This window comes from Chenopodium album, chromosome 16, assembly GCF_948465745.1.
Source record: "Chenopodium album chromosome 16, dcCheAlbu1.1, whole genome shotgun sequence".
Classification (NCBI taxonomy): domain Eukaryota; kingdom Viridiplantae; phylum Streptophyta; class Magnoliopsida; order Caryophyllales; family Amaranthaceae; genus Chenopodium; species Chenopodium album.
The window spans coordinates 43,144,835-43,172,103 of record NC_137849.1 but is presented as its reverse complement, the minus strand read 5'-3'; the positions used below and the strand labels follow the sequence as shown (position 1 = coordinate 43,172,103).

Sequence of the window (27,269 nt, the reverse complement as noted above, 5' to 3'; positions counted from 1 at the left end):
GTGACAAGTTTAGCAAAATAATGCTTTTGCCTTAAAAGGGTTGGGCTAGTTGATTTGATATAATTTTCGAATTTGCATCATCTTTTGTTATTTTAGTTTACAAAGAGTTCTCGTACTACACAAGCACAAGACTATAATGGAGGTATAAAACTTTTAATCCTTAAAACACTATCTCATGACATTATGAAGGTATAGTCCCTTAAAATACTACCTCACTCTGTCCCTTAATTATATGTTTGTATTCCTTTTAGGAGTGCTTAAAATGTTTGCCTATTTTAGAATATTTGCATTTAAAGCATGTACGTTTTAATAATATTACCCTCATATAATTTATTTAATTCCTTCCATCTCCTTTTTTTTTTTTTTTTTTTTTTTTTTTTTTGTGAGTTTTTGTCCTTTTTTGTATTATTGATGCCTTTTGTCATCAATTCTACACCACACTTTTTCTCTCTCTTTTTATTAATTTTCAACCACCTTTTCTTTTTCTCTCTATATGTCTCTCATCAACCCCACATGCACCATTTTACTTCCAATCATGTGATTTAATTCCCGTGAAAAACTCAAATGGGCATGAATTGAGGGACGGAGGGAGTACCTCATGACATTATGGAGGTATAAAACCTTTTATTTTTGATTCATACCACTCATGACATTATGGACGTATAAAACCTTAAAATACTACCTCCGCTTCTTATTTTTTGTCCAAAGGAATTTTTTGTCTCGTAGATTATAACCATTTGCTGCAAATAGTAAGAAACAAGATTGGTATTTTTATTTTCTCATGATGGCTAATTGCGCAATCACAAAATCACTTGAATTTCCTCATGACACCTCCTTGTCTCCCTCCTTCCTTTTATCTACGTATCCTCCACTAAAAATTGGACACTATCGCACCATCATATTTGATTGGTCCATATGTTCCCTCTATCTCTTTCCTCTCTCATTTGTCTTTTTATTCCATTTCCTTTCCTTTCCTTTCCTCTCCTGTCTTGTAAATCAGCGATTGATTGCCTAGTCACCTTTTCTTTTTATAGTCATCACCTTGGTAGGTATGCATAAATCTTACAAAAAAAAAAAAAAAAAGAATACTACCACTAGGATAACCATTTTTAAACCTAGAATTCTTGCTCACACACTATCAAATTAAATAAGAAAGTAATACAAATTAATCGTATAAACAATCAAAATCTCATAAAATTTGTTATCTTTTAAAAAGATGTTTTGTTTTTTTTTTTTTTTGAAGTGACACTACATTCACAAGCACAACGACAAGGGTAAGAGCACGTTGGTAGCAACTCTTTGAACTAGAGGCAATAATTAAGAAGCATCCTTGACAACATCAAAACAGTGTATGTTGGTGCAAATGACGAATTGTGCATAACTATACCCTATGAAGGAGATGATGAGGTATTAGGGTGAATTTAAATGGGGTGGGAAGTTAGAGATGGATGAAGAGAGGAGAGAACATGTGGGAAACTATTAGAAATGGGTGAATGACCGTAAATGGTTGAGTTTGAGGATGGAAGATGTTGACGTGTTATGTGTCAAAGAGATGTAGTTAGAAAAGGAAGTGGGATGAGGAGAGAGAAGAAAATAGGGAAGGGGAGGCTTTAACCATAGAAATGCTAACTGTGGTTGGCAACTAAAGATACATTTAGGTATTAAACCTTAAGAATGATATTAACCAACAAATGAGTGTTACCATTGATATAAGTTTTTATTTATTTATTATTTTTTTATTTCCTCTACCAAATTAAAGTGCAGTTTTGAGGTTACTTAATGAGAAATTAAAACATAAAATAGAAAATCTCTTGCATGATACAATATGAAAAAATAATAGTAATGGAGGAAGTACCAAATTACATAATCATTGAACCTCTTTAACTCCTAAACTTGTACAAAGAGGAAAGGACTTAGAATAGAATGACATAATCCAATCCAATTATAATGTGGAAATCCTCTATGCTCCACCAAACCTCATATCTCGACATTGGTTGTTTTCATTTGGTGTATACTCTTCTTTATCATTTTCCCTTAAAAATATTTTTCTTCTTTATAATAGTTCATTATTTGTCCCATAAGGTGATTTAAATTCTTTCGTTGAACGTTTTGACAATCACCAAAGTAATTACATCTTTATCATCTATGTTCATGCAATGGTCAAATTTTGAAGTTTACAATGGGGGTACGAGGCTTGTAGTTCTTTGATTTCTAAAGCCACTACACTTTTATCTATAGTGTACTAAAATTTTATTTGATAAATTATGTTATGAACATATTCATTGATTTTCATCTTTGAGTGCTACGTTGGGTTTTATAAATTGCTATTAAAGATTATTCTTGAAGCAGGTAATAAAACTTAACATTTACAATATAGGAAGCTTTTTAGATAGTTGATATTGTTTTAGGCTTGTGAAAGGAATTTCTTTTTAAATATTGTTTAATTATAAAAATATGAAAAATATCATTAATAATAAGCCACGAGAAATGTGCAACAACAATCATCTCTGCATATTAATAATTTTGTAACATCAACATAATTATCTTTTTTTTTATCCACTAACAACTAGAGACCTTGATGTGGGGAGCTACACAATCATTGTTTTGTGAAACTGGAAATGTGATGTGCATTATGTTCCTTGTTCATGGTTTTTTAGCATATCGTCAATTTTTTTTAAAGGGTTATTAATTGAAAATTGGAATTTTTGTGATACACTGGAAATTAGTTGACTATATACAAATTTAACCTGAATGATATAGTTGTTCAATTTATATGTGTTTAATTTTCTTTTTTTTTTTTCTTTTTTTTTTTTTTTTTTTTTTGGCCAAGCTATACAAAGTATAACCATGTTGATTTGTCTGCTACAAAGATTTTCTTCTTTTTTTTCAACATAATATTCGGTAATTTCATAGTGGTTCTTCTCTATTTTTAATAAATTTTGTTGCACATTAAATATAATTTGTTGATAGTAACTTTTAAATACACTTTAAAAAAAAATGTCTTAACTGTTTTAATCCATATCAGGGAGTATGATGTGCATTATGGTAACTGGTGCGTAAATTAATTAACTGAACTATTCTATATTCCACTTGGTTGTTTTTCCTTTCCAATGTATCTCTTAGTGACCAACAGAATTCCACGCTTCAAGAAGCCAACCTTTATCTAATTATCTCCAAACTTAAAGAATTTCTTACGCAGAACAAGGGTGCACCAAAATTATTTCAAATAAGGCTAATGATAAACAAAGAGAAAGAACCTAAGTATAGTATAGTGAGCCTTCAAGAATTGTATAGTAGCCATTTTACTCTACTTGTTATGATGTGGCACAACCAGGCATGGTTCTTATATTAGTTATTGGGTTTTTGAAGTGTTAGAAGATAAATTTTAATTTGTAACAATTGAAACTACACAAATGCGATGAATGATGAGGGCACTGGTTTGGAGTTTGAGGGAAGTCACTTTAGAAGCGTGCCGAAGGTCCGGATTGGATCTCATCAATGTTTATGTTTTGTGAAAAGCTTCATATGGCCGGTGAAGAGAGAGCATGGGAGAGTTTGAATTTAGTTTGAGTTTGTTGAATGTTTAGACTGGTGGATTATGCTAGACAAATGAGTTCTCTACTTCTCTTACAACAAAGTTACAAGTCTAACTTTTGATTTTTTTTTTTTTTTTGTTGGGAATGCAACAGATTTTGTGTTACTGATGACTCCCATTCTGGCTTGTTCTGTAAGCAATAGAACTTGAGTGCTTTTTTTGGACTGTATTGCTGTTGCTGGCATAATCAGATCACAAAATTACTGTGTTTTAGGCAAGGTAGTGATAGTGGGATAATTGTTCAAAGGTGACAGTGAGGAGGAGTTGGAAGGGCCCTTGAAAGGAAGAATATTGAGGCCATCTAAAGAAAACATTGAAGTGGTGCACCCATGTAGGAGTAATTGGATATTTTTTTTACAGTTTTGAGTGCTATCATAAACGAGTCATTAGGTATTATTAGTTTTAAAAGGCACTCCATTCATAAAGTTGAGTATGACACATAATGAAAAATTAATTGCAAGTGTTTCTCATGTTCTCATTTTAATACCAACTATTGGGAACTTTCTTAGATTATTCTATCTACCGGTGACTTTTACTACTAGTAAAATATGTTTTTCCTTTAATTTTAAAGCTTTATCTCCCATCTCTCCACTACCCCTTTTTCTAATTGTATTACCTAATAAGTCATTGGCAAAATGGCGAGGATATCTCCACCATAACCACTAACTCTTCCAGCCCCCATTTGATTCATCTTTCAGACCCAATATTTTCTTTCTTTTCTTTTATTATATTTTCATGATTGTACCTCAAATTTCACTCTATTTTATTCTTATCATGGTCTTTTTGTTCGAATTGTTTTTTATTCTTAAAGTTTGTGCACACAAAGGATGTTTACTGAGTTTTAATTTGATGTTGGTAGTAATACTGATTTAATTTCTCTTGAGCAAATAATTTGGCTACCACTACGTGGCTTCTGTAAAACATAATTAATACTTGAAAAAAAAAAGAAAATTCCGGTTCTTTTTGTTTTGCTGGATGATTCCGTCATCACTTAAATTTCCTATATATGTAGTTCATAGTGAAAGATTGTTGCTATATATGTTAATTTAAATCATGGTGAATTTTAAAGGATTTTTGAGTTGAATGTTTGGGTGGTTATATGATAGGTGGTGGTCTTAAGGTGACATATATGGTAGGCTTAAGCATCATGGGTATGGGAGGAATGGAGATATGTGGTTGCCCATGGAAAAAAGTGGAGAGGAGAGGGAGGAAGGGTGAATAATTTAAAAAAGTTTAATAAAAAAAGTTAAAATGGCTAACTAAAAGAATACATATAATCTTGTTTACCTAGTTGGCCCCCATTTACTTCACCTTATTTTTGCTAAACTGAAATTATTTTTACCGAATTGCTATTATTTTTGCTGAACTTAAATTATTTGTCTTGAACTGAAATTATTTTTTTCAAACTGAAATTAACTTTACTTAACTAAAATTATTTAAACTAATTCTCCATTATATTTCTTCTTTAAAATTACAGATTTTTACCGAACTGAAATTATTTGTCTTGAAATCCTTAAATTATTTTTACTAAAAACTTATTTTTACTTAACTAAAATCACTTTTGCTGAATATTTGTAGTTGAAGTGAACAAGGCCTTAATGTGTCAATATAACTTTAAGACTATATTGGGATAGATATGACAAGAGGTTTGGGTTATTTTGAGTTAAACACTATTGAGAATACAATCTATAGTTGGGATTAATTGTGTTACTTTTTCAGACACATAATGAGATTAGGTAAAAGTTTGTGCATGCTCAGTAAGCAAAGAACACAATCTCATTGATTCTCGGCTTCTATAAGAATATCTTTTCAAGATATATATATTAAATATTACTAACTATAATTGAATAACCAAGTACATTTCTATTGACATTTATGTGATTTATCCACTATTATAGGTTCCTAGAGAGTCCAACTGCCTACCTTTGTTTTCTAGAATTAACTCACTTTTTATTATCAACCATATGAGTTCACTTCTCATACTTTGTCCTATTTGTGTCAAACTTTAATTCCTTTTATATCATCAACTATCACACAATGTGGGACCCTATTATTTATATGAAACCCTCAATCTCTATCGCTCTTATCCTAGAAGTAAAAGTAACCACACATGAGATCACCCTATCTCTGTTACTATGCAAACTATGTAGAACTAAGGATAACAGAGTGAATATTAGTGTTCAGCATTATGCAACTTTGTTTATTGAGACGTAGTAGGAATAAAGAGATTGAATTATTAAGGATTAAATGTATAGCCCTATGAAAACTGCATATTTTGTACTTTCTGTGACATACTAGCCTCCTTGTGGAGTACTAAAAATTGTGAGAAAGTTGATAGTGGGTTTAATAGTTTATTACTACCTCCGTCCCAAATTATTGTGCATGTATTCTATTTTGGGTGTCCCAAATTTTGCACCTGTCTAATATCACTATTTTTATTTTACACAATTTACCATAACACATCATTTTTCCTTACCTTCCCCCATATAAAATACCGAACATTTCTCCAAATATTTGTGCCATTATTTACTTTTTAACCTTCCCCTTAATATTTTCCTATATCCAAACATTCATTGAATGCATGTTTAGTTTATTTTTTATTTTTAAAAGGGGATTATGGTACATATTACTAGAATTTTATTCTATTAGATATCATTCTAAGAATATTTCCGTGAAAATATAAATATGGGCTTTTATTATGTGATGTAGGGATTAAAATAAAGGTTTTGAAAGGGGAGAAAGTATAAAGAATGTAATAGTGGGGACAATTGAAATATGTACAAATTTCCAAATCGGGGATGTTTGGGACTTCAAATAAACGGCTGTTTTTCGAAAGTTTGACGCTTAAAAAGATAAATTCAATGGAGGGAGTATTTGTTAGCCGCATATAAGTGTTTATGGTCTTTTCAAGGAGTGAGTTTGTGTACATTTTAGACTTCATCTTAGACTGAATTTCTAGTGGGTGGTGGTTGCTGAACTGATATATTGTAAAGATTCTTATTATTGGAAACCAACTAAAAGTAAAAACAGAACATATTTGAAACAAAAAGAGAACAGAAGATTGAATACAACTTCAGTGAGATTATCTTGCTTGGTTCATATCTTAGGAATTTTGTACAATCATTGCTTGACATAGACAGTATTGAAAATGTAGACTATTCTAAATATTAGTTCTCTTCCTGACAACTTATCAACATTCTAGATACAAATCTCAGTATTGCCATGCTGTCTTACCTCTTATGCAACAATGACTTCCTTCTTGCAGTTTCTTTATTAATTTCAGGACCAATCTGTGTCTATCTTCATCCATAGTCTGTTCAGTGCACATTTGAGCTGATAGACCATGTACCTATAAATTTGACATTTATGTTAGTGATTTATGCAAGTCTCTTGAAATAGACAATATCTATTAGTATGAAAGTTGTAGTTCTTTCTTTCTGATCTAGTTACCCCATACTGCCTAGTTGCAGTGAAGCATTGACTGTTCTGAGAGCCTTCAATTTGCACATTTTATTTCTGCATTGTAGTTGTCTCATTTTGTATTCACATAAAAAGTCTCATTTTGTATTCACATAAAAAGTAGTAGAATCCATTGTTTTGTTTCTACTGTTTTGGTTCCTCGTGAATTTTGTTGTAGTATATCTAGTTTTCATTGTGCTAACAATGAATTACATTTTGCTCATTTGTGACATTCCTGTTCTTGTATGACTGCTTAACCCTATCCATCTTACATGAAATCATAGACTCAGGAATCATCTTGGGAATATGATTATGCTTGAGTCTGTGTCTTTTGCATTAATTTCTGCATGCTTTCATAGTTTTAACTCCACATAAATAAATATTTTAATTTTTATATTTTGTTCTTTTAATCATCATGCTGTCATCTATACCGTGTCTATGGATATACCTATTCAATGCATGTATATTATAATGTTTGGCTCTATGATGATGTGGAATCTGATTTCTTTTATGTGTAGTGTATGCTACTTTATTTGCCGCACTCTCTCACTGATGCTAAAACAATTATATAGCGAAACATGGCTTTAGGGAGTATTGGAACACTGTGCAATCCCATAAAGCTGTATTTTCTTTGTGTTGAATTTCTTGCACAAGAGATCTAAGGATATTAACAGAACACTCAAAAATAAAACACATTGTCTTATTTGTTCTCTCTTTATTACATGACATGGTGATGAAACAATAGATTTTTTTAATGCTTTTTTTTGTTGGTTTCTTTTTGTCTAGAATTTCATTCCAACAGATGCAAACTTCTCTTTCTTCATGACCGTTCAATTGTGTTATTGATTGTCTGTGGTTCTATGCCACTATCTAGTAATAAGAGCAGAACATTAAGACCTTGGGAATTGTGACATGGAGTGTATTTCCAACTAAGCCATCTTGTCTAGTACAGTTGTAGTCTGCTGCAGCAAAACAAAAAGAACAAAAGAATTATGGATCAAACTTTCTGTTAGAGGAATAAGTACTGTAGTTTATAGGTCATGTACCCCAACTTGATAGCCCCTGGTGATGCATGGGTTTGCTGCTGTGGTTGACTAAGCTGTAGATGGACAGGTCCGTTTGAATCCTCTTCCATGTCTTCACCATCAATGAGCATGGCACCATTGGCTCCACTTGTATCTCCATTTCCATATACCTGAAAAAGAATCTCATAGCGTCTTTATTTCATCTGTAGACACAATTACATTAATTTGATTCAAAAATCTGTGCATTTTGCTGATCAAATAATCACCTTTCTGTACAGCTCTATATTTTCTTGACGAATAGTATTTGCTTTTTTGTATAGCTCCACATTTTCTTGGCGAATGAGCTCCCTCTGTCACAATGCTACTGAGCTTTAGCTGTTTGTCATTTATGATGTGCATTCATTGAAATAAATCATTAAAACAAGAAATTTGCATAGTAAATGTCATTGACCTTTTGATTTAGCTCTTGTATGTCGTTTATCAACAGTTGATCCTGCAAAAGATAAGACTATGAGTCAGCTCCTGCTTCACACTGAGGAACAGTTTATAATAAGTTATTGAACTTGCATTAGTACCTTTTTGTTACGGACTCCTCGTATACTCATTTCGAGTTGGTTTTCAAGATTCTGTAGATCTTTGATTGTCAGACCAGAGAGCTCTTCCCCCATAATTTGCCTACATCAACAAATGGTTAATGTGTCATGCTTCCTTATATTTCTAGTTATTAGTGATTTGCTCCTTTATTTTGAAGAGTATGAAGGTACACATATGCTTTATTTGGTTGACCTTGCTTCACTTTTTAAATTATTTTAAGAGGGTTGGAGCACTTTTCATATCACCTTAAACTTAAATTTATCCAAAGTTGTGTCTTGTCATTTTGAACAAATGTATTCACGTCCTTGCTTAGAGGCATACTTTGTAGTAAGCAGCATGTCCAGTGGTCATGATTGGGTAGATCTGTCCATCAAACTTCTCTACATCCTTTCTTATCTATTGGATCAAATAAAACCCAACTTTTTCTAAACTGCTTGGCTCATTTTATCATGTTTTTTCCTAAAAATACCGACATTTGGGCCAGGACAAAGACAGTAAAGAGCATCCCTTTGAGGCGCTATTAAGAAGTCTTTAACCTGTTATATTTGATGTAATTTCTAAAAACCATGGGGTTGGGAATTCTTTGTCTTAGCATTTTGGGGTACCTTTGCTGTTTATGTTTCTAGAGTTGTGGGAGAAAGTGGGTGTGCTAGGTTACTGCATTTCTGCAGTACCTCTTACTTTTTCGCTTATCGGTGAATTATAGTTACAAAGTTTTTTGGGCTTTCTCTATTTTGAATGTTTTATAGTTCAAAGCTCAGATTATCTTGATGACAATTTCTTAATTGCTTTGATTGGTCAAGTGAGAGTCGATGTGCTTGGTTGTACTAGACTGAGAGAATATGATATTATGATCCGTTGAGTAGCCTGGCCCCCAAGGATTCATGATAACATGTTTTGAACAAAATGCCAGGTTTGTTTTTGTTTTAAATATTCTTGTTATTTGTGCTTGTGATCATATGTGCCTTTAAAGTATGTCCAACAAATTGGGCAAGGTAGGGTAGAAAAGGATATAATTTGCCAAATAAGGAGGTCGAGTTGGAAGAATTTCATGGACTAGAGGGAGTTAATGTTACATCTTTTTTTTTTTTTTTTTATTGAACAATTAGTTCAATTAGAAACTGATTCTTATAAGTTTTGACTGCAATAAAAATCATTAATTTTGGATGCAAGTATATTGGATACGGAATAAAAAGTCTCTAGAAGACAAGAGCACTTATATGTTGAAATAAGTTGAACTGAATTATAAAAGCATGATTATGTTATAGAGGTGGATTTTTTTTTTGTTCAAATAGTCAAGATGTCATGTCGGGAGAGAAATCATACCGGTGGCTTTCTTGTAAGATCTGCAGTTGCTGCCTTAGCATTGCCACTTCTTTTTGCCAGAACTACCAAATACAGTTGCGCATTAGATTATGGTAAGAAATGTTGATGTAATAGGCATATACAAGATAATTATTACTCTTACATGGTACACCCTTTTCAATAATATGATAAGAGCATTTCTCCTGTTACTTTTTGGATTTGTATTACAATGGATCAAACACAAAGCTTCTTCCACCCCAAAATGTTTACCCACTTAATAATCTGTACTTTACAAGACAGAGGAATTAAAGAAAGTAGGAAATGTGGCAGAAGAATTAGCAGATGGGGAATTTATTTATAAATTTGAAATGGTCTAAGCATTTGAGAGGCTTAGATTCTATAAAAAATAAAATAAAATAAAATAAAAGAACAAAAAGGGGGAAAAAAAAAGAAAAGAAGATGCATCACATATTTTTTATGATTCCCCCTTTATCCTTCTCCTCCCTTTTTATTACCTACCCAAGTTTCTCTGTCATTTTTAACAAACTTCTCGTGATCCAATATTTCTCCTAACATCATTATTGCGACTTCCCTGCATTATAGGGACTTGCTTGAATTATGGTGACTTGCCTACTTTACCTTTGTTCCTATGTTTTCCATACATCAGCAATAGGAGTCCTTGATGGAGTCATTGCTCATGTCCCTTGTTATTCTAATCATAGCTATTTCCAGTTGTCTCCCCAGTGATGTACTCTCCCTCAAGATTTCTGTACCTAAGATTAATAATTTGTAATGAAAACCGAAGGGTTTTATTTTTATTTATTTTTGGTGATGATTCTTGGTATATTACTGATTCAAGCTGCATGCTCTGTTCTTGTTTTTAAAGTTTTTGTGCTTGTTTTCTGTACAACCTAAGTATCTTATTATAAAGAGTTTTATGTTTTACAGGTTGGTTATTTGACTAATTCTGAGATTGAATAGACGTTTGTTATTTCTTGGAGCTGTTGTCTTAGATAGGTAGGTATGCCCCTGCAATCATTTTTCACTGATAGATGTTACAATGATGTGAGATCCACTTTCTGTTTTGAAGGGATGATTACATCTCTGGTCTGCTATTTTAAGATGTCTTTAATACAACTAATACCATCTTCATGTCTGTTATTACAGAAAGGAGATTTTGTCAACGAGTTCATTCGAAATGTGTCGTCTTTCACACTATTTTTATCGTGGGGCTCAGTGAACAAAATCATAGTGGTAAGATCTCACTTGGGTATAGGGGCTCGGTCAACCAGTTTTTTTTTTTTTTTTTTTTTTTTTTTTTTTTTGTTGTAGATACATTTTTTTTATTGATTAGCTCCAAGAAATAAAGTTGGACAATTATAGAATTTTTCTTTCTGGATGGCTAGTCTCTCTATGCAAGAACAATGTTTTTCTCATCCGCATGGATATGTTGCACCCATTAGTTTGTTTCTCAATTGTCCTAGGTGTTTTGTGACGGTGATTACCTCCTAAGTAGAAGCACTAATTGCAATACCTCAAAATATCAAGTATTTTATAATAAACAATTTCTATAAATTGATTTGATTTTGATATTAAATTAAATGATTATTTATTTATTTATATTTAAAAAAAAAAAAGATAATTGATTTTCATTAAAGATACCAAAGTGATTTTCATAATTATTTATTTGAAATTTAAAATAGTTTTAAATACCTCCATCTGCCCAATTATATGACCCTTTTTTATAATCATTTGGTCTTCATTTTCTCTTCAATGTTATACTTATAGTTTTGTTTTGCTTCCATCATGAACTTTTTTGAGGTTTTCTAATGTAAGGATCTATTCCCATTGTAGGAGTACAATATGTTCTTGATTTCCCATTGATGAATATATCATTGTATTTTTTTTAAGTTATGAGAATAGTTTGCTCTCCCGAAGAGTGTATAAGAGTATGTTTTCGTCAAAACTTAAGAGTATTTATGTACTTTTTTTTAAAAGTCAAACACATACTCTTATACACTCTTCGGAAGAGAGGATCGTGATCAAAAGTCAAAACTGTTAAAAAAAAAAGTACAATGCTGTATTAATCAATGGGAAACCAATTACACAAAGTACTTCTACAAGGGGAATGGATCCCTTACTTTAGACTATCTTGAAATGCTAATGATGGAAGCAAAACAAAATTACAATTATAACAAGGAAGTTAAGAAGACCAAAAGAAATAGATAAAAGGGGGTTGTATAATTGAGGCATAAAGTGGTATTTACACCTCAAAGTCAATAATTGATAATCTAGAAATTTCAGAGAGTCAATAATAGGGTTGATCTCTAGAAATTTTAGATTTTATATTTCAAACCAAAATTTTTGTTATTATACAAATCAGTTTTTTATATTTTGTGAAAAAAATCATTTTTTTTTTAAAATCTTTTTTTAAAACTATGAATAACCTTCTATGTGATTATCGAAGAAAATTAAAATCAAATAAGTGTATTACACTAATAATGGTGGTGTCTTTGATTCAAGAGTTTAGGGTTGATGAAGTTAATTAGGCTGTCGTTAGTGTACCAAGTGTTGGTACAGGTAAGCCACTATATATTTTTGTTTGTAAGGTAAAATTAAATAATAAGTTTATAAAAGACATTTATTGATGATATGTCCCATAAACAAGATTGGGTTTGGCTATATGTCATTATTTGTTTGGTATGTGAATTCAATTCAAATTATGATGTCTTGCCTTTCTTTGTTGTTACCTGACATGTCATGATGCTTAAGAGGAATAAGTTTTTGATGTATGGGGAGTCTAATGTTTGTTACTTTTTTGGAGTGGCGTTTATGATGTGCTTTGTAGGCTTTTGGGGGCCAATGAGTTATTCCTATGGCACTATGCTTTTATGGTAATTTTGTGGTGCATTTGGCTGAAATGTATCTTCTCAAACTCCCTTTTTCCGCACCATGTTATATGGTTTGTTACTTTGTTAAGCATTTAGAAGTAACAGCTCAATAAAAAAAATGTGTATTATATGATGGATGTGTGGGAACATGGTGAGGGAGTAAAGTATGTAGGTATTCGAAGGAATATTAAAGATATGATAAGGGAGAGTCGATTACAATGGTTTTGGAATTTGGGATGTTGACTGAAAGATACAGTGGTAATGAAGGTGAAGGGTTGGAATAAAAGAGATCTAAAGTTAGGTTGAGGAAAACCAAAGATGTGTTTGATGGATGGGATTTAAAAAGGGCATGGAGAAAGGGGCTTATTAGGTGATGTAGGTCATGTAGCTGTAGAAGAAGAGATTGGAGAAGGATGATGTATGGGTTGATCATATGAGATAGACTCTTGGTCCATGTAGCTGACCCCATATCTTTTGGAATAAATCTATTTGTGGGCTAGAATAACTTACGCAACTTCCTATTGTGCAAGGACGTTAAAGGCTTATAAGAGCTATATGATTTTGGAGATCTATTAAATTTATTCCTTGGCTAATATTTGTTTGATCTTGGGAGAACTTCAGAACTAGTTCTTTTGTTGCATTTTAATTATGTATGCTTTATATGCCTCTCTATATAGAAAAAGAGGTAAAATTTGTACTTGAGAATTTTCAAGAGTCCTCTAGAACAACCAATATGATATAGTTGTAATTTGTGTTAAAAGATCCTTGTAAGGTTTTATCATGATCTCTTCATTGAATGTAAGAAGGCTTAGCAATCGTTGACATGATTGGTTGAAATCAAACCATAATTCAATCCTATACGATTATTCCGTATGGTACTATTCCTGTGTCTTAATCCATGCCTAGGCTCAGGTGTGCTTACTTGAAACATACTTTGCTCCTATTGAGTCAAGTGTGGTCCATGCACCGTTTTACATTGCTTAAATCTTGGTTGTTATCCCTTGTTTGATCTCTAATTACATCCTTTGATGGGCCAAGAGAAGAGTCATGAATCTTTCGTTTTGAACTTGTCCTGTGGAATAAAAAACATTTTGATAAAAGTTGCTCATTTTAGATCATATATCAGGATTACGTAGTACTATGTGTCAAACCATTCATGGCGTCCTATTTTCAGCATAAGACGTGGAAAATTATCTGGATAGTTGGGTCATTAGACTGCTATGGTAATATAACTATAGAGTAATAGGGAGTTGGTGATGAATGAAATGAGGGCCCATACAATGATGACAGGAGAGGGATGCAGGTTGTTATTGCTTTATTACATCCATTGCTGGCTAGGTAGCAGTGTAGAATGGCAACACACTTTGTTGCATTGTTTCTATTTACCTGTATTTTGGTGCTGTTACAATGTTACTGCAATAGTTTTCAAGGAATCAATATTAGGGGAAGGGTATGTTAGTCATAATCTATTAGTAGTAACTTGGGGAATAAGCTAGGGGTTTGTTAGTAGGGATTTTCTATAAAATAGGTCTCATTAGGAGGAAAGAGGACATGTTGAATATTGTGTGGTTTGTTATTGGGAGAGAGTGAGCCTCTCACAAGCTCAAATTAGGAGAGAATCCACCTCTCAAAAGTGGAATTATCATTCGATTTACTGTAATTCTCATCTTATCAATGTAAAAATCATTTTCTTCCCATCTGCTGCCATTGTTAGTGCTGTAAGCTATGTCAGTTCCTATCATAGTTTCAAATTGTTTTTAGCTGATTACCTGAAGTAGTTTGTAAATAACCCTGTCTGATTATTAGAGGTGAGATTGTGTTATCTTGAGTCCTGACCTTTCAAATTCCCATTTTTAAGTAGTTGCTAATGTAATCTTCTGGTGGTTGTTTTGTTTTATGTTTTTATTGCTTCTGCTTTTCTACTTTATAGAGAATTCTTAGTACTTTCCACTGAGGGAAGTAGTAATGGATTTCATTTTGCGTTTTGTTATGACAATTATATTATATGATTTCTTAGTTAATCTTCCTTGAAACTTCCATTTATAGTCTTGAAATATAATATTGCACTCGGACTAGCGTCTTGCAAATTTCTGATACTTAAGAAAGTTTTAACCATTCCTCAGTTTTTATCATCTCTTAAGAGCAAATATTTGCCTGTGAATATGAGGAAGTGATTTTCTGTTAAACAAAAAGATTTTCCTGTTTTCATATATATATTTGTCTTGGAAGGGTCCACTAATATTCTGGTAGCAATAATAGTATTATACATTCAAAATAAGAACTCAATCGTACCTTTAGCTCACAATTTGGATTCACCAGTTGATTTTCCTCCTCTTTCGCCTTATTATAGCGGTCAATTATGGATGTCATGCTGGCAAAGTAAATATCAACCATCAGCAATATTTATATTTGAATTCAAAATTCAACACTGAAAATACTGCCCTGTTAATAAAGTAACTATTTATTGTTTGATAAGATCTGTTTCTTAAAACTGCACAAGCTATACTAATTAAAAGTACATTAAGAGAACAAAGTGTCCTTTAAATAAAAAAGGAAATAACTGCAAGTTAGCCCAATTTCTTTGTATGTCTCGATAGAGTAAATTGGGAATGTCCCGGTTGCTTTAGGACGTGTTCGGCAAAATATAGCTGTGAAGGTAGATGTAACTGTGGAGGTAGCTGTTAGCTGTGTAGGTAGTTGTTAGCTGTTAACAAGCTGTTAGCTGGAAAATAAATAATTTAGATACGAGTGTTCTATAAAGTAACGGTTGATTAGCTGTTACATATAAAAATCAATATTTTATTTTTAAAATTATAGATTAAATTTTCAACAGGTACTTCAAAAGCTTCCTCTAATTTCAAAAGCTAATCTTTCTAACTTTTCATAAAAGGTACCTCCACCACTAAAAGCTACCCTAATCACTACTTTGCCAAACACTCACATTTTTTGTTAAGTAGGGGTTTAACCAAGTCAAATCACTAAAAGTTACCTAAAAGCTACTTAAAAGCTAGCGCCGAATACGCCCTTAGTCCATAGTATGGTCATAAAGGTATTAAATATTTCTCAGAATATATAGCCATTATGCTCCAGCTATACATCGCACAAATAACAAGTATTGCATTTTGTTGGATTTGTGAGCACTCTTGTATGCTCCTAGTTACCAAGGTAAATTTTTTTTAAAAGGTTATTCTCGTTCCTTATACCAAATCTTGCAAAGAGAATTATCAAAAAGATGAAGAAATTTAAAAGTTTATCTACGTAAGAGATAAATTAACTCGATTATATATAAGAACAAGGCTGCATATATATGCACACACACAAATTCTTATATATGGCAGGTGGCCAATTATTATGGGGTTACTTCATTATTGTTATAGGGATTACTTGGTGTGTTACAAGGGTTAAATTAATTCGTTAGTATTATAGGGTTACTTTGTAAATATTATAAGGTTTACTTTGTTATATTATAAGTGGCCACACGGTGTGACCAGCCACACAAGATGCTTGTTCTTTTTATTCATGGATTATGGAAAGACCAAGACCCTAGTATTGCAGTTCATACTCCATAGTCTATTAATTGTCTAAAACAGAAAAGGATATAAGGATAGATTATATTTTCCATGTGTTGTTTTAAATGCAACAAACCTTTCTGGTACACTTTTTTAGGAGTTGACTAGTGTAGACAAAAGAGCGACTTTATCAAAATAATTTTAACATCAAGATTAGACAGGAGGTAGGTACTACGCATATTAATTATTTTGAATAATTTTTTCCTTTACATTGCTTAATCTTTTTCTCAAAGTGTGTGCCAAGAAAGTGTGTTGCATTTAAAATAAAACGAAAGAAGTATTTCCTCAGTCCGTTTATTACATGCCTGTATTCCTTTTTTGGGTCATCAAAATTAAGTGTGTTTCTATTTATAGGTTATACTTTTTTATAATATTATTCTCTTTTTGATGATTTATCATCTTTTTTCTTTTTATTTTTTGTACTTTAACATCAATTTCCAATACTCTCTCTCTTAATTTTCAACCACCTTTTCTTTCTCTCTATCTCTCTCTAACTCCACATGCATATTTATACTCCCAATTATTAATTTTAAGGAATCTTTAACTTTTTTAATTCCCGTGTAAAATGAGAAATAGGCATGTAATAAAAGGACGGAGGGAGTATCATTTTTCGCACATATGTGAGTTTTATCCTATTTTACCCATCTATTATTTAGTCTCAACAAAAGTCTTACTTTTGAATTACGTGAAATATGTTGTCTTTCTACATTATTTTCTAATAATAATGTGTGGTTATTGTTAACGTCCATAAAACAAAAATGTTTTCTACCTATTTTAATTTAGTTGGTGTTTCATCGAAGTACACAAGTTTAGTGGTTCAAGATTTATTGGTTATTGTTTCTCACAATTATGGGTGATTGCAGTTCTCGGCCAACACTAGACAATCTTAATATGCTTGGCATCTTAGGTATGTTTTTATGTTCCCCTAACTAGGAGCATATTTGGCTGTTGCACCCTAATGAATCTCATGCTAAGATGCATTTTATGTTAGTTATTCCATCCTTAACTTTTTCAGCTTGTCATAAAACAATGAATCTTCTTCATTTATCTACTTAAATGTTTTGGTGGTTAGGCAACCAAAAAATCTCAATTAATCTAGATATCTAAAGTTTAATGGGATTTGCAGTTTGTGATTGTATAATGAGATGGTGGTGGTGAAATTTGTGATAGTGGTGGATAAGTGGAGTGATGTTTTGATTATATTTACGAGGATTGTAGGTTAGGTTTGTTACTTTATTGGAGGTGATGGCAATTCTACGGTAATTTTAGGAGTAGAGCGGTTGGCAATGAAGTTAGTTGATTTATGTAATTTTGTGGTGCAGTCATGGTGGAGAAATTTTGTAGCCCAAACTTGTACACGATCATAGACAAGGATATATCCCACCTTTTCTACTTGGAAGCTCTCTATATAATTATAGCCGGAGATAACTATTTTAAGTAGAAGGTGGTGAAGAACTGGTGAAGAACCACTCATCTCCTTGTTATATGTAGTTAAAGTGTGTATGTTTGGATAGAGAAAGAGAAAGGAAGGGAAAGGGAAGGGAGGGGAGGGAAGAATGATGAGTTTTTTTTTCCCCAAATCTCTCCATTATTGGAGAGATTAATTTCTTCAATTTAACCCCTTCATTTCTCTCCTCTAACTCTCTTCTTCCCTCATTTGTTATTCAAATGAAAGATAATTTATCCCTCCATTTCCTTCAATCTAAACAAATTGTTAGAGGGTTGTTAATATTAATAAAACTTTCATAATATTTACCATTAACATTCATTCCTTAGAAGTCAATAATACTTTTATAGTGCAACTTGATAATGGACTCATAACTTTATGAAGTTCTTAACTCTTATATAGGTAAAGCAAAGTATTAGAGTATCTTCTGATGAACTCATAACAATAATATGTGAGCTTTACACTATGTTTGGATAACAATAGTGAAGGAAAAAGGAAGGAAAGGAAAAAGAGGAAGTGGAAGGGGAGATAAGGGGAGGGAAAAGGTGAACTTTGTTGGAGAGATTTGGTTTATTAAAAGGGGAAGGAAAATTGATCCTTCAAATTCCCTCCTTACATTAGATATCCAAATAAAGGATGACGCATCCATTCTTTTCTCTTCTCTTCCCTTCCCTCCATTTCTTTGTATCCAAATAATGTTAATGTCAGAAATATAAATTATGTTAAAAAAAAAAAAAAAAAAAAAAACCAAATTCCTTAATGGCCTTTTTTGAAATGATTATTACATTTCATATGTTGGATTCTTGCTGAAGAGGTAGGAAATTTAGAAATAAATTTAGCTCAAGTCCACCCACAAAGTGATTAACAATGTATAAAAAGTTGTAGTGCGTTGAAGTGATGAAGGTCAGGCTAGGCCTACTTTAGGCGCTCTTTCGTGCGCCTCTTTGAAGTGAGGTGCACAACCTAATTTGCTTATGTGCGCCTTGGCGTACCTTGTGTGCCTCTTGCTTCTTAGGCGTGTCTCTGCCTTTGCATAGAGCAAGAAGTACTTTACCTAATCGCCTAGCGCCTTAATGTGCCTTTTTATATAATATCTTAAATTAATGTCATTCCCAAATTCCATCTACTAGCATTGTTAATAAGTGACTTAATGGATTAATTGAGACCCTTCAATGAAGGTAATAACACTATTTATTGCATTTCTTAAACTATAATCATTTTTAGTGTAAGTTGGGCATAACACACATCCCTCCCCCCCCCTTTTTTTTTTACATCAAGCTTAGGACCAAGGGTTTGCCATGCACGCAGGACTTATTTTTCATGAGTTATGATTCAAAAGTTTTGGTCTTTTATGTATTTATGCACGAAAGGTGTTGACAAGGAGATTGACTTGGAGTTGCAATATTCATAATTAGGCTTTGGGAGTTCAAGTTTATAGATGAGGGAGGTGGTGTTGTGTTCTAAGTATAGGCAAAGTGCAAGAATGAGGAGTTGTGATTCAGCGAAGGGTCTTATGTTCTTGGTCTTCAAAAGATAGCAAATGGTGACATAAATATATAACCATCTACAATAGGTTGTGCTAGTGTGTGCACCTAAGCATAGTTGGTGCTGTTGTAGCAAAATTTTCGGTTGATTTTAACATCTTTGAAGTGGGCTAGCCCCAGTTACTCATTTTGAGTAACAACATTTGTGTTATTTGAATGACACAATTGTAAATAATTGCGTCTTCTTCCTTCCTCCTTCCTTCTCATCATCACAACCATCATCTCTCGAGCCAATCTTCTTCTACCCCGTCGACCTCCGATCTTCTGTTTCCCGTCAAACTCCGATCTTCTTTCCCTCGCTGTCCTCCTCTTCTTTGTCCTTTCTCAAGCCCTCAGCGCTGCAGCGAAACAAAACTCAAGCTTCCCCATCTCCACCTTCCCCGATGCCCACCCATCTCCCCCGATCTCCACTCACATCTAAAAAAGGTGAAAACCCTAGGAATGAAGGGTGAAATTAAGTGCATGGTCAACCCCAAAAGGAAGGGGTGACCATGTCCTCTATTGAAGCTCCCTTAATTGAGCTAGATTTTCGAAGATGGGCGAAGAAGTGATGATGGTGGTGGTGTTGTGAGCTGTTCGGCAAGAGAAATGGTGTTTGTGGTGGTGAAAAAGTGGTTGGCGTGCAGTGCCATGGTCGAGTGCTTAAGGTAGAAGAAGAGTAAGGAGAGAGAAAGTTGAATGGTAGTATTGAAAAGATAATGCCATAATGGTACCCCTTTGAGTAACATATTTTTTTACTCATGTTGGGATTTTGCCCTTTTAAATATGAATAGTTGTGAATGATTATTTTGGTTTTTTAACACAATGAAAATGGGTAGATTTGTTGTATTTCATCAACTAGTGGCTACTATGTCGTCGATAAATTTTTAAGCCATCCTTGTGAGATTATTTTGTAAGTTTAAATTAAAAGAAATTTAATGTTTTGAAATTATACATTGAGATGAATGTATAAGGTGGGTTAAAATTTTTTTTTTTTTTAAAAAAACAAAAAAAAAAAATATCAATTCTACGCCAAACGCATAAGTCCCAAGAATGTTCGAGTTGGTTATGATTTTGGTTAGGCCAATTTTTGGATCAATTTAGATGGTTTAGACCATGGAAGGGATTTCAGGTATTTGTGCTTGCACATATGTAAGTATGTAACATCACTCTTAGTCAGCCCCTTGTAATGGGAGGCACAACATGAGATGTGGGCTATACTTGGCCAACTTATCAAAATGAAATAAACATAATATGTCTCATAGTTATGTATGTTGGTGTGGATTAGACCCTTGAATGAGAGACATGATAAGAGTTTCGTGACCTATGCATGGTGAACTCTGGTTCTAAATTGTTTATGAACAGTTCGAGCTCGACTCGATCAAAGTTTGGTCAAAGCTCGATTCATAATGGCTTGGCTCAGGTTTGAGTTTGGCTCGAGACTTTAACGAGCCGAGTTGAGTTATGCTAAGCAAGGCTCAAAAAATTTGTGAATAAGCTAGATTATTCTTTTCTATATAAAAAAAATTATGCGTATAAACATAAATATATTGATCATGGGTATCACACTATTTGAAGTTAGTATTTTCATTATAAAAATTAAACTCATTGCGAAATTCAAATTTTAATCACGAAAAGTAAAGAAAAGTAGAAAACTAAGGATAATAATTAGCCAAGGTTTTTTTGTGAACAATTTGAGTTTGGCTCGATCAACGCTTGGTCAAAGCTCGACTCGTAAAGTTTCGAGCTCGGCTCGAGTTTGAATAAACTAAAATGAACATGAGCCGAGCTAATTATAGTACAGGCTCGGCTCGGTCGATTAGCACCCCTAGGTCCAACAATAGATTTTCCATTTCCATTAGGGATAGATTTTAAAAAGTATTGGATTTATCAATGTTGGGAAAGAAGGTGGGAAGCGTAATATAGAGGTGGGATAAATATTAAGATGCACTAGTGCAGTTGGGATGCACTATGTAAACGAAAGGTGTTTTTGGCATGGGTTTTGACTAGGGATCTCAAGATCTTAAATCATGTACTTTTGGCTAACCAAGATTCACTACTTTATGTTATGAAGGCTTGTTACTTCAAAAATGGTTTGGTTTTTGACGCACCTAGAGGATACGATACGAGCTACTCTTGATGGAGTCTATGGGGCTCGAAATCTTTTATGTTGGAGGGGCTAAAATGCAAAGTGGGTAATGGTGAGGATATTAAGGTTTGGACTGATGGGTGGATCCTTGGTATTCCAAATCATGCAACTCCCGTGTGCAGCATTCACTTTTTGAGCCGGAGATTCGAGTGGCTGCCTTGATTAATAATACATGTGGTGAATGGGACATGTTGAAACTAAACGTATAATTACTAGTGGAGGTGAGCTCTTTGATTTGTAATTACCTTTAGCTAGACATGAGAATGGGGAAGCCAATTTGTGGCCAAGCGAACTCACAAGCTCTCTAACTTTGTTTGGAGAGCATGTAAGGGAAGCCTTGGTGTTTCAATAGGAGTTGTTCGGACGTAACATCACGCCTTTGTAAATGTGCAGCTCATGCGAAGTGGAAATTGAGTCATAATCTCATGTACTCTGCCATTGTGCCAATGCAAAACTTATATAGGATGCTAGTGATGTAGCTCTTATGTTGCAAGCAAAGTAGATAGGAATGAGTGATGAACCATATTGGCTTGGTCTATATGGTTTTGCAAGAACAAATGTCTACGCCTATTCAAAGGTGTGTCCTAGTTAAGAGCCATAATGTCTCCTAAGATCGTTATGAGGCAAGAAATAATGACATTGTGGGTTTGCCCTCTTATGGGAACAGTGAAGATTATTGTTGACATCCATATTAACTACAATACTTCAGGGTTGTGGCGGGGGACATTAGGGGCAATGTTTTGTGGCTAGTTGGAAAGGTGAACTAGCCATACAGTTCTAAGGTTCGGTTGTCATGTTGTTTGTAGACTCTGATATGGATGGTTTTGATGACATTACATTGCTAGTTAAGTCGTTTATTGATTGTAAGCTTTGTCATGTGAAAAGAGCATGGAATACCATAGTCCACTTGGTGGCAAGGTGGGATATAGGTAATTGTAATGAACAAATTTGTATGGGTTTCTTCCCTATGGCTAAGACCTAGGGCGGAACTTGATTTGAATAAGTCTACTTTACTCTATCCCCCCCCCCCCCCCCCCCCAAAAAAAAAAAAAAAAACTTAACCTAATGATTCCCACCTATTTCACCTGCAAAGAAATTAATCTATTCCCCCCCTAAATTTCGTCTCTCCTTCTCTCCATCTCCTTAAACCACCACCTTCCACCATTGATTTCAAATTTCTCTCTTAATCAATTCATAAATTACATCTCTCTCTCTCTCTTTCTCTTCCTTTGAATGTCGATTTCACCTTCAATGATAACCATCGCATTCGTTGTTAGAAGTTGTTGTTATCCCTTTTTCTCTCTTCCCTTTCTTTTTGTTCCATTACCACCATAAAGCTAAACTTTGAGGTTTTATGGTCGACTTGACCTTTTATGGTCGATTTGACCATGAAACTCTAAATCTAGAGTTTTCATGATCTTAACTAAATAAAGCCTTAATAGATTTGGTTTTGGGTGGTTGGGATGGAGTTTAAGGGGTAATATAAATGGTTTCAGGGTGAGTGGGGATAAGATATTGGTGTTTTGGCCAAAAAGTACTTGCTATTTAATTAGTTATGTATCCACCGTTAGAGGAATTTTGGCGGAGGAGAATTTCTTATCTATAGACTTTTGTTAGAGGAATGGTATAATAAATGGAGTTTTGGGTGGGTAAGAGCATAGCCAGCTGTTAACCATTTAGGGTGGTTATTAGGAGAGAGAATGTGAAAAAATAATTAAAAGATGATGAGAGATAATTTTTTGGGAAAAAAGCAATAACCTTGTGGAAATAACCAGGTTATAAAGCTTGGTTATTAAGTGAAACAGTAGAGCCAACTTGCTTGGTCATTGAGTGAAAGAGGGAGTTATGTGGTGGGGTTAGGTAAAAATAGGAGAGAGAAAATGTGTAACTATGGTCAACCATTGGGGTATATTGGGTATTAAGTGGGTATAAGAGTGGTTATAAGGTGAGGTAGAAAACAGATAAATTAATAAAATAAGTGATAACCATAACAGTTGTGGGTAACCATTGTATTTACTCTAAAAGGTGGGTTTCGGGATCGTGGTGGTGGGTGGGTGGGTGGGTAATGATATTTTGATGTGGTGTGAATGGGTGTTTTGTGGCTGTCGCTTACTGCTGTGGTTGGTTGTGCATGTTGGTGGCTACTGCATATTGGCTTGGATGGGGAGGGTGTTGGTGGTGGTGGGGTGGAGCCACTTTTAATTGATTAATCATCGCCATTTCTCTCCTCAACTTGATCACTTACGAAGTACCCTTTAATTTACTAGTCATACCTTAATATTGTTTGTCGAGGAGTTTTTTTCAAAGCATTTGTTACACATAATATGAAATAAATGTAGTACTCCCTCCGTTTCATAATTAGAAACTTATTTTTCCATTTTCACGGGAATTAAAAAAGTTGGTTGGGAGTATAAATATGCGTTTGTGGGTAGAGAGAGATAAGAGAGAAAAAAAAAAGTGGTTGAGAATTATTGAAGAGATGGAGAAAGTGTTAGGAATTAACGCCAAAAGTACAAAAAAAGTAAAAGAAAAAGGATGGCAAATCATCAAAAAGAGGGTATTATTATCAAAAAGTACTATTTATAAATAGAAACGGGCTTCTAATTTTAAACACCCAAAAAAGGAAAACAGACTTTTAATTATGAAACGGAGAGAGTGTGTTTTTATCAGTTACACAAAATTGGTTTTTAGGTTTGATCTAGAGGTGATCAACAAAGACCCGACCCAAAAAGCGTAGGCTTGGACAAGCCTGAAAATGTATTCTTAGTTAAACACCCGACTCAAAAACTTTAAAAGCCCGCTTTGGCCCGACAAGCTTAACGGATTAGGGCATGAGATTTTATACCAGGACATGATCGAAAATTGGTCGACTCTATTATTATCATCCTTAATTCTTTTGAATAAATGCTATGCGTGATAATTAGAAGTGAGTATTTTTTATTACCTAATAAAATTTTTAGGATTCAAAATGGAAATAAAGTGTTGAATGCATTAAATTGTTATACAAGTGGATTAAGTTCATTATAAGAGATATTTGAAATTAGCTTATTGAACATTTTAAACAATTAATAATAAATTGTTATTTACCCAATACTTTTACATAAGTAGCTCATTTCAACCAATTAGACAAACTAGTTTATATCGCCTACTAGTCAAACCAGTTGATACGGCGGACTAGTTTGCACTTGTTATATATTATTAAACAATACCTTTATCCTACTCGGACTATGTGTTAGATTAGAAAGATTATCTAAATTACAAAATTAGTAATTGAATAAAAAAAATTAAAAAAAAAATATATATATCATAAGCAAAACGAATGGTTTTTTTTTTCCTATTTATTTTTGTAAAATCTGAATTACAAAAGTTATAAATATGACAACAGCACATTAGCTAATTAAAATGGAAGAGCTAGCGAAGGTAATAGCATCAGCAACAACTTTCTTAGTCAACTGATTAGCTTGTTGGAAAAAAAGCCTTTTGTTAATATTTAAAGACCACTTGACCAAACTACACTTTCCAAATATAGAACTAAGTGCTCAAACCTCACGTCTGAAGCCTAGTAGTTTTCCTCTAGAACTAATCTGAGGAAGAATCTTACTAATTTTAGCTCTTATAATGACCACCTAAGGAATTAGTATAGCATCTTTTCCAAGATGTGACAGTGTCTGGGCCCTTTAAAATCAAATCGAAAGCTAAATAAAAGAGATATATGTATATGAACCGCATATCTTTTATCTATTTTTGGGTGGTAATTGTTGAGAGCATGTGGCAATGTACTTAACCTAGATAAGGTAACCAATTGCCAGAGATATACCAGTGATATCCATCATCTATGGTACTAATTACTATTTAGTGGTACTAATCAAGTTTATCTCTTCGTAATCATCAATTAATTGTCTGTTGAATGCTGAAATATCGTACTAATCCCACATTTAGCACAATTAGTAGTATTCTATTAAGCGTATTTTACTTTGTGGTTATTTGTATTCTCTTGAAAGCACTCTTATTTTCTTGCTACATCCTTAATAGTATCACATAATCACATCTTGTATATATTCCATTTTCAATGCTAAACTATGAGTTTATTCCTCTAAGGAGAGAAATTTACTTTTTTAATGTAAAAAAATTGTGAACAACTCGCATTTCTGTTAACTCAAATTGACTTAATTGGTGACGTTTTTTTGGGGATACTAAGGAGTTTTATTCTTTTCGAACTCATCGATCTATGCATTAAATCGATAGATTAGTTTTTAATCATCATAAATGTTTTTAAGTTGATCTATATTCAAGACAACTTGTTTTTAATCAAGCATATGAGATTAATATCACTAGAATTCATTGTTATAAAAAGAGCTGTTCAATAGAATCTAGAAAAGGAAATATTGCAAGACCCAATAACACGGAAATACTCAAATATAGCTTTCCACTAACCTGTTGCTAGCATATTCATAGAGCTTTCCTGTACTTGAAAAAATTATGACCCCAACTTCAGCATCACAAAGAACGCCCAGTTCCTCAGACTTCTTCAATAATCCTTTCCTTCGCTTCGAAAATGTTACTTGCCTGCTTGTTGTGTTGTCGATCCTTCTAATTACAATCTTCCCTCTTCCCATATTGTTGACCAATTGCTCGAAAATCCACCTAATGTCAAAAATCACAAGAAATTCGAGTTGGGGAATGTTTCGATCAAATTGGGGAAAGAAAACATTGCAAAAAAGAGAAACACAGAAAGAAGAATTCACTCAATTCAGTATGTAATCTTACCACAAAAAGGAAGAAAAATGATTGGAATTTTTGGAACAATTGAAGGAGTTTTGGGGGGCTAAAGAAAAAAGGGGGCAAAAAAATAAAATACAAGTTGTGCTTACTTGTAAAAAGGCAGCCAAAAGAAGAAAGAAGAAATACAAGTTGGTTGTAGTACTTGTTGAGGTTTGCAATAATCTGGAAATTGATTTCCCTTTCCTTTGAGCTTGATTTTGATTTCAAATCGTGGTTAGTAACTATAAAAGGAAAGTATTTAGTTTTTATACGTAAATGGAAATTAAAAGGGGGACAAAAAACACTTATTTTTGGGTGTTTGTGCTCAATCACCTATAAGAATCAATTTCTATTTCATGTCATTGGCTACTGGAAGTAAAAGGGTTGTCTAGCTAATAGATCATCGACGTGTGGCATTTCCTAGGTTGCTATTTTTAGATATCTAATTATTTTGGAATTCAGACCAACTAATGACGTACGACTGCTTTTTTATTTTAATACAAACAACGACCACTGCCCCTTCTTGGTGTCTTGTTAATGCCTTAGATGGGGTATTTTTCACTTTATTTTTTATTTGATGGTGGGGGTGCTCTACTTTCTTGTACACGGAGTTTACACTCCATACAACTATACTGAGACATTTTAAAGGGAGTAAAATACTGCATTTGTTGGTACATAACAAGAGATATATAAGTAATTTCATATATACATGAGCAAATGCATATCCTAAATTTAGACTAGTATTATTGGACGATTAAATAATATCAATGGACATTCAATGATAAGTACTATATATTCATCAATTCATGTAGTGCTACCATACATCATTCAGTTGTACCAAGTAAATGTATATATAGTGTCACTAGAAACCCAATAATATTATACAAACTTTTAGTGGTATAATTAAAGTGTAATCTCATCACATGATTCAATTATATTTTAATGGGATAA

The 27,269-nt window shown here is 33.2% G+C and overlaps 1 protein-coding gene across 4 annotated transcripts in view; it reads right to left on the bottom strand.

Annotated features, from left to right (window-relative positions):
• The window catches only part of LOC145585432 (agamous-like MADS-box protein AGL17), a 28,521-nt gene extending 1,888 nt beyond the window's left edge, over window positions 1-26,633 (bottom strand). The window contains exons 1-10 of one of the 4 annotated variants that reach the window (XR_014100655.1): window positions 26,325-26,633; window positions 25,992-26,201; window positions 15,162-15,240; window positions 10,000-10,061; window positions 8,655-8,754; window positions 8,531-8,572; window positions 8,346-8,429; window positions 8,101-8,249; window positions 7,952-8,016; window positions 6,830-6,944 (exon numbers count right to left, since the gene is read on the bottom strand). Coding sequence is in view for 3 of the 4 variants with exons in the window: in XM_081642131.1 (XP_081498257.1) it covers window positions 7,998-8,016; window positions 8,101-8,249; window positions 8,346-8,429; window positions 8,531-8,572; window positions 8,655-8,754; window positions 10,000-10,061; window positions 15,162-15,240; window positions 25,992-26,173 (717 nt within the window). In the remaining variant the exon portion in view is untranslated. Of the gene's footprint in view, window positions 1-6,690; window positions 6,945-7,951; window positions 8,017-8,100; window positions 8,250-8,345; window positions 8,430-8,530; window positions 8,573-8,654; window positions 8,755-9,999; window positions 10,062-15,161; window positions 15,241-25,991; window positions 26,202-26,324 lie in introns of those variants that run through there. The other 3 variants (XM_081642131.1, XM_081642133.1, XM_081642132.1) reach the window with 3 other exon arrangements.
• Between the last annotated feature and the right edge of the window lie 636 nt (window positions 26,634-27,269).